Source organism: Haliotis rufescens, unplaced genomic scaffold (assembly GCF_023055435.1).
Source record: "Haliotis rufescens isolate VD_foot unplaced genomic scaffold, xgHalRufe1.0.p SCAF_8, whole genome shotgun sequence".
NCBI classification, from domain to species: domain Eukaryota; kingdom Metazoa; phylum Mollusca; class Gastropoda; order Lepetellida; family Haliotidae; genus Haliotis; species Haliotis rufescens.
This window is the reverse complement of record NW_025964372.1, coordinates 22089191-22103808: the sequence shown is the minus strand read 5'-3', so window position 1 is coordinate 22103808 and position 14618 is coordinate 22089191. Positions and strand designations below refer to the sequence as shown.

The window sequence follows — 14618 nt, the reverse complement described above, 5'->3', positions numbered from 1 at the left end:
AGTGAGTGAGTGAGTGAGTGATCGAGTGAGTGAGTGAGTGAGTGAGTGAGTGAGTACCACTGTCAGCAATTTTCCAGCAACATCATAGCATTTTGGAACTGATCTAGTTTGGATCAGACAAACAAGTGACTGCAAGCATAAGCAACTATACACACAATTAAGGCATGGTAACACACAGACACCTGGTCTGACAACCCAATTCATCAGCTCTTTCAAACACAGGTTTGGGAAACAATATCTGTCCTGTAATCACTATGTGATGCTTCAGATAGTCACACTTAAGCATAAGTCCTTGATTAATGCCATAGATCCACATCACAAGAACACAGCTGCTTGTTTCATGAAGATATTAGTACAATAGAAGACTATTCCTTTTTTTCACCTTTTTTCACAAGGCTAAACATTGTTAAACAGGATAGAGCATCTTACAACTAACAGTGTATGCATTTTTAATGCCACTCCTCAATAACTGCATACGATGACAGTGCTTACATTTAAATGAAGCGAACAATAAGTTAACAATTAGTAGCTAATGGTGATATCACATCCATCAAGTAATGCCAACAATGTGCGGTCAATAGTTTGTAATATAAGATGGTTAGGTCCAGATATAAAGTCTCTGGTACAAACATGAGCTCACAATACTGGCACTGAAACCAGTCTTGACAGAACTGACCTGGAGCATTGTAGACCCCAATGTTCCTCACAGATGGATGTTCTGGCCGTCTGCTCTGTGCCGGCTCCTCTTCCCCTCCTGCAGCAATATCACCAAGTTCAAGGACATCTGCTGCAGGGTTGGTGATGCCTGTTGCACCCATTGCTGCTTCTGATTGGCTGTCATCTGCCACGTCCAGCAGGTCAGACAAAGATGCTGCGTTTTGACTGGCTAGATTGGACCTTGGGAGATCTTCAGGCAGGCCAGATGGGTCGGAAGATAAAGTCTCCAGAGGTTTAGCAGGTTCATCCTCACGACCTGAATTATAGAATTATCAACTGTAAGATAGAGGAAACACTTACTCATCTGAAGCCTGTACATTTGTGAGGCATTTAAATAATATCCACACTTTTGTTTTGTTTGTTGTTTAAAGCTGCATTCAGCAATATTCCAGCTGTATGACGGTGACCTGTAAATAATAAAGTCTGGACCAGACAATCATCAATCTATGCAATTAGGATATGATGACATGCACCAACCAAGTCACACAGTCTGTCAACCCAATCCCATTAGTCGCTTCTTTCATCATGCATGGGTTGCTGTTTTACGCTGCACTCAGCAATATTACAGCTATATGATGGCGGTCTGTAAATAATCGAGTCTGGACCAGACAAGCCAGTGATTGATATCATGAGCATCGATCCATGCAATTGGGATCGATGACATGCATCAACTAAGTCAGCGAGCCTGACAACCCGATCCCATTAGTCGCTTCTTTCATCCTGCATGGGTTGCTGAAGAACAATTCTTACAAAGATCTTTGCGGATATTATCGACACTTGACAGCCATCCTTCCAAAACAAAAACCCATCAAGTGTACCATTTCACCAAGCAATCTTAGCACTACAACTATCATGACTGTATGTTAAAGTTTGGAAGTTACTTCAGTCTTAGCCCTAAGATTTCTTTGTGAAGCAAAGGCCAGGTAGTACCAGGTTCTGAGTAACCATGAAAGCCCATGACAAAACCTGGCAAACACAGGCCTGTTTAATTTCATCAAGTCAACACAGTCCAACTCAGTTAAAATGCTTAAATAGTGAACCAGAACCGTCTTCCCACTTACTTTCTTCTTCCTGATAGCCAGCTTCTGTGACCTTCAAGAAAACCTCTTCCAAGGTCGTATCCTTCACACCATAGCTGATGATGTGGACATTGTCCATGTCGGAATCCATGGCCTGAAACAGCTTTTCAAAGCTCTTCTTCTTGGCTTCCTCAAATGGCAGAATGTAGTGTAGTTCCCGCTTGGACTCGGACACCAAGTACACCGTTGGCACATATTTCTGGATGAATTCTGTGACCTTCGCCTCCTTACAAGGGGAGACAAGCTTGGGTGGCTGGTGATGAGTATTTTCGACTTCTAGTTCATCACATGATGTGTCTGAAGAAAGGTGGAAGGATGCATATCAGGGTAAGAGAGCTACAGTCAAACACTGTTGTGTCGAAGTTGAAAGGGAGCTATGTAAATACTTTGAGTTATCCATGGTTCGACAAAACTGAAAATGATGAATAAAGAAGGAATATGCAGGGACCATGCTATTACTTCAAGACAACTGTAAGTTTGACAAATCAACTCACGGTTGTCTTGACATAGCGGTGTTTGACTGTATTTATAGGCACTATTGACATAGCAACAATTCTCAAAGGTACGTTTCTCCTCAAACCTGAATAAATCCTCAAAGTGAACCTGTTCAAGTCAGCTTTTCTCCCAACTGAATAAACAAGGTACATTTTTCAATCCAGTGAATCTCAACATGGAACAGTTTCTCCCCACTCATTCTGACAAAGGAATATTTTACCCAACTAAACCTAATAGGAACATATCCGCCCCACCCTCAATGAATCTGATCAAGAAACATTGACTCTTAACTCATACTGATATAACATATCTACTTCCTTAATCTGATCAAGTCTGATTTTCTCCCAAGTGAATCTGATCAAGTCCAGTTTTCTCCCAAGTGAATCTGATCAAGTCTGAATTTCTCCCAACTGAATCTGATCAAGTCCGAATTTTCTCCCAACTGAATCTGATCAAGTCTGATTTTCTCCCAAGTGAATCTGATCAAGTCTGAATTTCTCTCAACTGAATCTGATCAAGTCCAGTTTTCTCCCAACTGAATCTGATCAAGTCTGATTTTCTCCCAAGTGAATCTGATCAAGTCTGAATTTCTCTCAACTGAATCTGATCAAGTCCAGTTTTCTCCCAACTGAATCTGATCAAGTCCGAATTTCTCCCAACTGAATCTGATCAAGTCCGAATTTTCTCCCAACTGAATCTGATCAAGTCTGATTTTCTCCCAACTGAATCTGATCAAGTCTGAATTTCTCCCAACTGAATCTGATCAAGTCTGATTTTCTCCCAGCTAATACTGATACAGGGACTTGCTGAATGAGATCAATGAACATATTCTCCCTACCTGCATCTTGGTTGTCCTCAGTTGGTTCCTCCTTGACGACGGTCAGATGGTAGCCCTCCCCTATGCTGTTCTTCAGGAAGATGGATGACCCACAGCACTTGAGCTGGCCATTGTTGATGATGGCCACCCTGTCACCAAGGATGTCTGCCTCATCCATGTGGTGTGTGGACAGGATGATGGTGCGACCTGATGAACACAGTCACACTCATCACACTGAGTCAACAAAACACAGCAACACAACACACCAAGCAATGGATACAATATCACTATACTTTCGATGACCAAATAATTTCTAAGTGGTTGGTTGGTGGGTTTTTGTTTTACGCCGCACTCAGCAATATTACAGCTATATGACGGTGGTCTGTAAATAATCGAGTCTGGACCAGACAAGCCAGTGATTGATATCATGAGCATCGATCCATGCAACTGGGATCGATGACATGCATTAACCAAGTCAGCAAGCCTGACCACCCGATCCCGTTAGTCGCCTCTTACAACAAGCATAGTCGCCTTTCACGGCAAGCATGGGTCTCTGAAGACCTATTCTATCCCGGATCTTCACAGGTCAATTTCTCAGTGATTAATACAAAGGTGGCAGTATATCACACAATGGTTATTGTACCCTATGCATACATCCACCCATCCTATGCCCACTGTTTAATATGCATGATCCTATATGTAGGATATGCATAATCCAATATGCATCAAACACTCTTTGCTCATCCAAATAATATGCATCATCCCATATGCATCCACCCATCCAATATGCATCCATCTATTGTGTACAGATCCATTGATATCATATGCATCCACTAGTCCTATCTCTCTTGATATTAATATGCATCATCCCATATGCATCCTTCTTAATGCATCCACTAGTCCTGATCCACCCTTATCAATATGCATCACCCCATATGCATCCTTTTTTATGCATGTATAGGTCCTACCTCCATCCATATCAATATGCATCACCCCATATGCATCCTTTTTTATGCATGTATAGGTCCTACCTCCATCCATATCAATATGCATCACCTGATATGCATCTTTTTTTATGCATGTATAGGTCCTACCTCCATCCATATCAATATGCATCACCCGATATGCATCCTTCTTTATGCATGTATAGGTCCTACCTCCATCCATATCAATATGCATCACACCATATGCATCCTTCTTTATGCATGTATAGGTCCTACCTCCATCCATATCAATATGCATCACACCATATGCATCCTTCTTTATGCATGTATAGGTCTTTTCTCCCTCCTTATCAATATGCATCACCCCATATGCATCCTTCTTTAAGCATGTAAAGGTCTTTTCTCCCTCCTTATCAACATGCATCACACCATATGCATCCTTCTTTAAGCATGTATAGGTCCTATCTCCATCCATATCAATATGCATCACCCAATATGCATCCTTCTTTATGCATGTATAGGTCCTACCTCCATCCATATCAACATGCATCACACCATATGCATCCTTCTTTATGCATGTATAGGTCCTACCTCCATCCATATCAATATGCATCACACCATATGCATCCTTCTTTATGCATGTATAGGTCCTATCTCCATCCATATCAATATGCATCACACCATATGCATCCTTCTTTATGCATGTATAGGTCCTATCTCCATCCATATCAATATGCATCACACCATATGCATCCTTCTTTATGCATGTATAGGTCCTACCTCCATCCATATCAATATGCATCACACCATATGCATCCTTCTTTATGCATGTATAGGTCCTACCTCCCTCCTTATCAACATGCATCACCCGATATGCATCCTTCTTTATGCATGTATAGGTCCTACCTCCATCCATATCAATATGCATCCCCCGATATGCATCCTTCTTTATGCATGTATAGGTCCTATCTCCATCCATATCAATATGCATCACCCCATATGTATCCTTCTTTATGCATGTATAGGTCTTACCTCCATCCATATCAATATGCATCACCCCGTATGCATCCTTCTTTATGCATGTATAGGTCCTTTTCCCTCCTTATCAATATGCATCACACCATATGCATCCTTCTTCAAGTATGTACAGGTCCTATCTCCATCCATATCAATATGCATCACACCATATGCATCCTTCTTTATGCATGTATAGGTCCTATCTCCATCCATATCAATATGCATCACACCATATGCATCCTTCTTTATGCATGTATAGGTCCTACCTCCATCCATATCAACATGATTCACACCATATGCATCCTTCTTTATGCATGTATAGGTCCTACCTCCATCCATATCAACATGATTCACACCATATGCATCCTTCTTTATGCATGTATAGGTCCTACCTCCATCCATATCAATATGCATCACACCATATGCATCCTTCTTTATGCATGTATAGGTCCTACCTCCCTCCTTATCAACATGCATCCCCCGATATGCATCCTTCTTTATGCATGTATAGGTCCTATCTCCAACCATATCAATATGCATCACCCCATATGCATCCTTCTTTATGCATGTATAGGTCCTACCTCCATTCATATCAACATGCATCACACCATATGCATCCTTCTTTATGCATGTATAGGTCCTACCTCTATCCATATCAATATGCATCCCCCGATATGTATCCTTCTTTATGCATGTATAGGTCCTACCTCCATCCATATCAATATGCATCACCCCATATGCATCCTTCTTTAAGTATGTATAGGTCCTATCTCCATCCATATCAATATGCATCACCCAATATGCATCCCTCTTTATGCATGTATAGGTCCTATCTCCCTCCTTATCAATATGCATCATCACAAATACATCCATCCCACCCTCTCACCTTCTTTATACTGCATCAGGAGTTCCCAGATGGCCCTTCTGGCGTAGGGGTCAATCCCTGCAGTGGGTTCGTCCAGTATCACTGTCCTTGACCCTCCCACGAAGGCAATGGCGACAGACAACTTCCTCTGCATTCCTCCTGACAAGGAATCTACCACTGTGTGGCGCTTGTTGGGCAGGTCAAGGTCCTTAATCATTCTGACAACACACACAGTGAAAAATAAACTCAAACGCCATTATCTCGGCACATTGTTTATGATAGTTAAACTTAATAGTCCAAGCCGAATCCCCCAATCTCATTACAATCTGGGCCCCATTTCAGAATGCGGCCATACAGCTACAACTACTGCAAGTCTATGTTGAGTAATGGGCGAAATGACAGTCGTATGTAGCACTACTATTAATTTGTGAAACTGGCTCCAGATCTTTTCCTCTGATATAATGCCTCTCTGCATGAAGATCTTACAAAAAGAAAACCCACACATACATTTCCTCAATAATACACTATTCTGTCTCTAGATGTCATGGTGCTCATATATGACAGGGTGTATAAACTACTCACAAAATATAATAGTACGATAATATTCAATTCAGAAAATTCCTGTTAAGTCTTTTCTTAGAAATCAGTTAAGCATCCCTGAATTTCTTAACACAAGGGTTTTTTCAGATCTTCAAGCAGAGAGATCTGATATGAGATTGTAGGGTGCCCAGGACTTGTCTGTCATCCATTCTTTGATTTGCTACATCTTCCTTCAGAACCAGAGTATTATACTTCAGCTTTACACTTATGAAGTTAATGACATGACATCTCACAGCATAGAAAATGGGAAAATCTGTGTTTACCTGTCCAGTTCTATCTTGATATCCGGAGACTTCATGCCCTTCAGTTGAGCATAGAACCACAGGTGCTCCTCCACCGTCAGTCTGGGAAATACAAGACAGGTGTTGATATGGGAAATACAAGCAAGGTGATGATATGGGAAATACAAGCAAGGTGTTGATATGGGAAATACAAGCAAAGAATGGGCATGGGAAGGCAAGTAAGGCTACATGATGAAAACCCCCCATTTCATTAGCCAATGAATTGGGTTTTAACAAGAAATATTGTTCAATACATTCTTATACTCATATCAACATTTGTGGAAAGTTTAACACTGCAATCAGCAATAGTTTTGTTTGTTTGTTCGTTTAATAATGATGCATTCAGCAGTATTCCAGCAACAGCAGTGTTTGTGTACAATGATATCCAATAAACCCAGTCACACAGTCTGACCACCTGATCAGTTAAGCCGACTCTGGTAGGGACCTATTCTAACCCAGACACCTTGTGCTCCAGCTATAGCACTGCAGACTGCATGCAACCAAATGATGGCCAGGCAGACCACAAAATCATCACCCTTTCGAGTGGGTCACCAGTTGCAAATCCTGAGATAGTGGGATTTAATGGTGATGTCAGTAAATTTATACTTTGAGCAGCTACTTGAATAATCAACATTTTCATAGATTCTTGTGATGCTCCCATGTCTGCTTACTTGTCAAACAACACATTGTGTTGAGGACACATGCCCAGACTCTGTCTGATGACGTCCATGTCGCTGCGAATGTCAAGGCCATATATTGTTGCGTATCCCGATGTTGGGGGAATGAGGCCGGTCAGGATGGACATCGTGGTGGTCTTCCCTGCACCGTTGTGTCCAAGGAAAGATGTTATCTGACCTTCATAGAAATTCAAGGACAAGTTCTTGATTGCAGTCTTCTTGCCAAGCTTGTATACCTGAGGAAATGAGTACAAAAAGTTATCACTGGTCATATCATAGAGGATTTCAAATATTCTTATGTGAGGGATTAATATGGAGGAAGGCTGAATGTGTTCCGGTTGCAGAAATCTGCCACTTTGTGAATCTCAGGGAATGGAACTGACAGCGTGTTGTTTAAAGCTATTGCAGTATTATATGACGGCAGGTAAATAATCAACCAGACAATCCAGTGATTGATATTGTAAGCAACAATCCACGCTGTTTAGGTCATTGACCTGCCATCACTCAAATCATCGAGGTGCTTCTAGAGACCAGAAAAGGTTGCTGGGGACCAATTCTAACTTGGAATCTCCACCGAGTGATGGAGCTGACAGGCTAAGGACCAAAATACAGGAAAAAATAACATTGGAACCGTATAAAAACAAATGAATTTTTAAAAAAGATATTAACCAAAAGCCAGAAATATAGTTATTACTACAAAATAGTGTAAGAAGGGAACAAACTGGCATATTTCACAACCAATTTGTTGACATGTTGCATGTTATGCTTTTTCGTTTTGTAAAAAATCAATGAGCCCACTTTGTCTGCATCCATAATACGCACCCCTCTCTACACAGGTGTATTTCTACTGTGAAAAATGTGCATTATTCACAAGAACATATGGTCATAAACAGCTCTTCAGGCAAAATGTTTTCTCACAAATTGAACCCTGTTGCATGCATGACAAGCAAACAACTTTGCAACAAGGCTACCCACAACACCAGACAAAGAAAACAAGTTTGCATTAAAATACTGATCATTACCTTGGTGAGATTGTCTATACACACTCCTTCAGGTAAGTGGATGGGGTCCTGCTCAAACATGATACTTTGGTCTGGAATGAAACAGGTTTTTATTAACGCAGCGGTTAAACTTTATATTTTGAAAAAGTAAATATTCACAATAATCAGTTCTACATATAATCATCATAGAGAAGTCGAAAATGACATGAATTACAAAGTGTGCTTTCAGCCAAAATAATATTCATCTCTGCTGGGCTTTACAGTATTTCTTCTATTAGATGTTCCAGTGTCTATTAATTTCATGGAAGCATTGACTCGGCATTTATTCTGTTTAATGCTGGCACAGTGGCAACTCGCTAACTTGTCTGAAGGGAGTAATCATTAGATGGTGTAAGTTAATGTGATAGGGATCATTAATTTCATCAATTTATTCAATTGCAGATGGCCACTATTAGAGACCAATTGTCTAATAGATGCCTTGTTTCTATTTTGCGGAAAGAACGTATAACCTGGGGTCACTTGGCAGCTGGCCTGTTTTGGCGGCCAAGCATCTTAATAGAGAAAATACGGTAAGTGATCGCATGCAGGTGTTAACGGTTTTCTTTGAAACCTACTTGTCAAGTCCAGATAGATACATTATTTTGAATTCACTCAAGCACAGAGAATGGAATCATATTCAAAATGAATTGAAACTTTGAAACCCTGCTCACTTACCAGCACTCTGCTGTGCCATAGCGCACGCCTGGTCCTCCTCCGTGACAGACACATGGCTACCGTTGCCACGACGACACAGGTCTAGGACACTGGTGCAGTCGTCGGTGTGTTTGACGTGGCTGCCGCACCAGTAGGACTTGGTGAAGGGGAAGTACCACGGCTTGGAGAGACCATACGATCCTGAAGGAAACAGCAGATTATCATGGTCAACCACAGCTTGATCACTAGTATAAAGCGACGATCATAGCATGCACATATCTTGGTTACAATAGGTTGTGCACTGTTTTTGAGTTACGATGGTTGTGTCAGGTGTAGGAGTTTCGATGGTTGTGTCAGATGTGAGGGTTACAATGGTTGTGTCAGTTGTGGGAGTTACCTTGGTAGTGTCAGGTGTCGGAGTTACGATGGTTGTGTCAGGTGTGGGAGTTTCGATGGTTGTGTCAGATGTGAGGGTTACAATGGTTGTGTCAGTTGTGGGAGTTACCTTGGTAGTGTCAGGTGTCGGAGTTACGATGGTTGTGTCAGGTGTCGGAGTTTTGATGGTTGTGTCAGATGTGAGGGTTACAATGGTTGTGTCAGTTGTGGGAGTTACCTTGGTAGTGTCAGGTGTCGGAGTTACGATGGTTGTGTCAGGTGTCGGAGTTACGATGGTTGTGTCATGTGTCGGAGTTACGATGGTTGTGTCAGGTGTGGGAGTTACGATAGTTGTGTCAGGTGTGGGAGTTATGACGGGAGTGTCAGGTGTGGGAGTTACGATGGTTGTGTCAGGTGTAGGAGTTACGATGGTTGTGTCATGTGTCGGAGTTACGATGGTTGTGTCAGGTGTCGGAGTTACGATGGTTGTGTCATGTGTCGGAGTTACGATGGTTGTGTCAGGTGTGGGAGTTACGATAGTTGTGTCAGGTGTGGGAGTTATGACGGGAGTGTCAGGTGTGGGAGTTACGATGGTTGTGTCAGGTGTAGGAGTTACAATGGTTGTGTCAGCTGTGGGGGTTACGATGGTTGTATCAGGTGTTGGGGTTATGATAGTTCTGTCAGGTATAGGAGTTACGATGGTTGTGTCAGGTGTGGGAGTTACGATGGTTGTGTCAGGGGTGGGAGTTATGATAGTTGTGTCAGGTGTGGGAGTTACGATGATCATGTCAGAATGCACAAGAGTTACGATGGTTGTGAAATGTATAGCAATCATAACAGTTGGAGACATTCAGCACCAAACCTTGTATGCCATAATGACAATAATCAAGTACCTGGGAAGACATGCTCGATGTACCAGACGAGGAGTCCGTACAGGAAGGAGTCGAGGATGATCATGAGGATGACCATGAAGAGGGTGTACTCATCATCCTCCACTGGGGACCTGTAGATGTTGTCCCACTGTACCCCTACCCCCATCTCCTCATAGTACGCGAAGTACTTGGCCCCCAGGCCGAACGCTGTGGTAGAGGAGAGGGACTGAAACAGGCAGGTCACATGTCATGTCTTCATGTTATAGTGAGTGGATGAGAGTTGTCTTAAGCTCTTAATGTTTTAAATCTGATTTCAAGATTTCAAAGGTTTCAAATGTGAAGCCTATTTGTAAACATCATGGAGGACCTGCAAACTTTTCTGATTACCCCCATCGGAAAGAGCACCGAGTATTAGCATCCTCAGAGTAAATGTTTGACATGGTATGGTCTCAACACACATAATAAAGTCAGCAAGTACCCACCACAAGGGACTTGACATAGCCCGGGATGCGGTCGCCGGCAATGTCCTCCTTGATGGCCACGTACATGTAGGGGACGTAAGACAGGAAGTAGATGATGCCGGCACATGCAGCGGCCACCTTAGCCTTGGAGTACAACACACTGATCAGGAAACTGTAGGAACAAAGAAACAATAGAATAAAACTACATCCAGTGATAGAAGTGATGAACAAATAGCGTCATGGCTGGTTTACGGATTGTCCTATTTTGATTAATTTCTTTTATATACAAATTGTTCAATTTTTTATTCGACTTAAATGAATGATATACAATTAATCAAGTCAACAGGGAGGATGCTGTTCAGAAAATTATTAACTGAAAATTCATCTAGACATTTAAATCATTAATTATATTCAAACTAACTCAAATGGCTTTCAAATCTGCAGTACCCCATGGCATTTTGTCATCTCTGATAAAAAGACTCTTGTACAATATACCATTGCGCTGGAAGCAAACTCATTGGTTTGGAGGGCTCAGTTTCTGTGTAGCCATCTCAAAAAGGGAGATAACTGTGTAACGACAACTTCATAAGAGCTCTGATTTCAATATGGTACATCAGAAGTTCTATTACCTTAATGTTAGGAGATTGTGACACTTTCGGTTGAGAAAGTGTCTTTTAATAACAATGATGATGATGATGATAATAATAATAATAATAATAGTAATGCTTGTATTTATATGGCACAAAAAGGTCACAAAACTTTGTGTTCAGCGATCATGACATGAAATATATCAACACTCCCTTGATAAAAGCTTGAAATTCCTCTTTATGCCCTATTATCGACTTGTGTTGATATATGTGACATCAAAAGCCACTCGGGCGAGATTCTCTGTAGCTGCATAACCTCTCCTACTCACCATAACGATATAGTGGCTATGACATAGACCTCCAGCAGCATAAACACCACGAGGGGATCACTGTGGGCGAGAACACGCCCATACTTAAACATGGCGGTGAGGACCCCCACTGTGATGCTCATCTGCAGGAACGTCGTCAAGAACCATGCACACCAATGGACAGCATTGTTCATACCCATCATCTTCATCACCTGTAACCATGGCGACACAGAGATGTTGATCATGAAATGATACAAACACATTTTCATTGTTTGCTTACTTTACAAACTTACATTGTACTTCTTTGTCCAATCTCATCAAAGCCAGATCTTAGTTCTCGCTACCGCTAAACAAAGATCTGAGGAAATTCCATTACTGGTCACATCAGACCGACCTTTCGCAAACTTTGACTGACAAATGGAATGACTGACAAGAAGTCGACATTAGCCAATCAGAAGGCAACTTTCTCATGCTTTACGGCTTTACAAGTTTCAAACTTGCAACTATGCTTCAAAACATATTTTGAAACATTCTTGATTTAAAATTTGAAAACTGAACAAAAGAACATAGATTGTATGGATTCAGTCCAAAATGCCATCATTTGGAATACCCTGTGTTGAATCTTTTGAGGTTGCATGATTAAAAAACACATTCCATCTGTCACTTTCCCGATCTGGTAAGTGATGCTCTGATTGGTCCGATGAAAGATCATTCTGACATGACCCGTAATGGGATGTCCACAGATCTTTGTTTTGTGGGAGCGAGAACTAAGATCTGAATTTAATGAGATTGTCCTTTATCATATCTATCAACCAAAGACATTTGGTCATGACTTACTGATTAGAATGACTTAATTAGTAGAGGTGTAACGATACGATGGGGTGGCAGTATGATACATATCCCGATACTGTGGGTGCGTTATGATTCGTATCCCATTACAGCACTTTTATTTCATAAGTTGATATTTTTTTTTTTTGCAGGTGAATCACAACCGTGAGTCATATGTTTTAAAATTTTAAAGATCAAAATGGGCTATTGTAGGGCAGAGGGCACTGTGAATGTTCTGCTATTTATAGCCAACCGGGAAATACTACAGGATGTGCATAAGCTGGTTGTTGAACAAATATAACTTGTAATGTATTGTATGGTATAGTGATACATGGTTTGTTAATTGATGTATTGTAGCGTAGGCCTCGTATTGCCGTATCGTTACACCATTATTAATTAGGATAGAACTGACTTCTCAATTACATGCGGTAAGGGATTTCGAGTGGTCATGATGGGTGTTGTATGTAGTGAGTTAGCGATAATGGTTTTCAACCACTATCCAGCCATATCACTGCAGGGCACACTAGAAATGGGTACACACATTGAACCCTAGTGGGGAATGGAACAAAGGCCTTCAGCGTGATGAGCAAACACTTTAACCACTTGGCCACCTCACCACTGCTTTACACTGTATGGAAAAGATTTAACCCTGACACTTGACAGGTGCTTTCTGTCTGTATGCCACATACCTCTTTCAGCCGCTGCTCCTTCTCATACACAATGCTCTGCACCAACATGGCCACGGAATACACCCAGGATATAGTCAGGCACAGGGGCATCACATGCTCAATCATGAAGACAAACCTGCAACAGCAAACACACCATTTGTATATTCTAGCATACAAGCATTGGGATGTGGGTGTGGGGTGGGGGTAGGGAGGTGGGTGTGGGTAGATTGGGGTGTGCAGATGTGTATGTGTAGGGATAAACCCTGTGTACATTGTAAGGATATGTGTGTATAAGGATAAGTACGTATGAGAGTAGGTGCGTACAAAGGTAAGTCTGTATAAAGATACGTCTGAACAGGGATAAGTGTGTATAGGGATAAGTCTGTACAAGGATAAATGGTGTATAAGGATAAGTCTGTACATAGATAAGTGTGTATAAGGATGTCTGTGAGGATATGTGTGAACAAAGATGAATAGAGAATCTCAACCTCGTGTCTTTTGATATCAAATATATCAACACGAGTTGATAAAAGTGGATAAACTCTGAGGCTTCACAGTAAAAAGTACTGCTATCAACGAGTGTTGATATATTTGATATCAAAAGACACTAGCGTGAGATTCTCTATTTATCATGCTACATCATTCTTCCAACTTTTTCAGTTTGTAGACAGTAATAAGCAGTGTCTTGAGTGTAAAAAGTACTGTTAACAGCTTCAGTGAGCAGATCCATTAGTGGTGTCATTTAATTGTGACGTCATGGTAACCAATGACATCACAATGGTCTGCAAAGCATTGTGATGCAATTTCATTGCAGCAATATCTACTATGTAGATATCGCTAGATCTCACCCAAGTGATATCTTCTGTGGGAGCCAGTTTTGGATGATAAGTGTGTATAAGGATAAGTCTGTACAAAGATAAGTCTGTGGACAGCACTTACTGGTCATACATGAAGCAGGGGTAGGGGAACTGTTGAGCGTAGGTCCCTGGCTCTACCACATCACGCTCAACCTGGACATCGATGATGGCTCTCTCCACAATGTCCTGGAATACAAACATCCCACATTAACACGGATGCATCTACAGGCATATACACTGGCATAGGTAGAAATGCAATATACTTCCAACATGCCAATTTCTTCCTCCTTGAAGGCCATGTATTGTACATGTTGTACACATTAACTGGCAAGTGTATGTGAACAATTAACACATACAACAATTTTCAGGTGATCTTTTATTTATTATTAAATTATTAAGAGATAAAAAATCAGTAAACCATAAACAACATTATGACAGATCAACAGATAACAGATCATATGAACCCCAACAAACAA

General features: G+C 41.3%; 1 protein-coding gene across 3 annotated transcripts in view; it reads right to left on the bottom strand.

The window, feature by feature from the left end:
- The window catches only part of LOC124142830 (ATP-binding cassette sub-family A member 2-like), a 94161-nt gene that overhangs the window by 25883 nt on the left and 53660 nt on the right, over nucleotides 1-14618 (bottom strand). For all 3 annotated transcript variants that reach the window (XR_007219379.1, XM_046511520.2, XM_046511519.2), the window contains exons 15-27: nucleotides 14225-14328; nucleotides 13307-13421; nucleotides 11811-12001; nucleotides 10916-11066; nucleotides 10455-10659; nucleotides 9208-9387; nucleotides 8515-8585; nucleotides 7487-7728; nucleotides 6798-6878; nucleotides 5956-6152; nucleotides 3130-3315; nucleotides 1779-2093; nucleotides 677-973 (exon numbers count right to left, since the gene is read on the bottom strand). Coding sequence is in view for 2 of the 3 variants with exons in the window: in XM_046511520.2 (XP_046367476.2) it covers nucleotides 677-973; nucleotides 1779-2093; nucleotides 3130-3315; nucleotides 5956-6152; nucleotides 6798-6878; nucleotides 7487-7728; nucleotides 8515-8585; nucleotides 9208-9387; nucleotides 10455-10659; nucleotides 10916-11066; nucleotides 11811-12001; nucleotides 13307-13421; nucleotides 14225-14328 (2335 nt within the window). In the remaining variant the exon portion in view is untranslated. The remainder of the gene's footprint in view (nucleotides 1-676; nucleotides 974-1778; nucleotides 2094-3129; nucleotides 3316-5955; nucleotides 6153-6797; nucleotides 6879-7486; nucleotides 7729-8514; nucleotides 8586-9207; nucleotides 9388-10454; nucleotides 10660-10915; nucleotides 11067-11810; nucleotides 12002-13306; nucleotides 13422-14224; nucleotides 14329-14618) is intronic.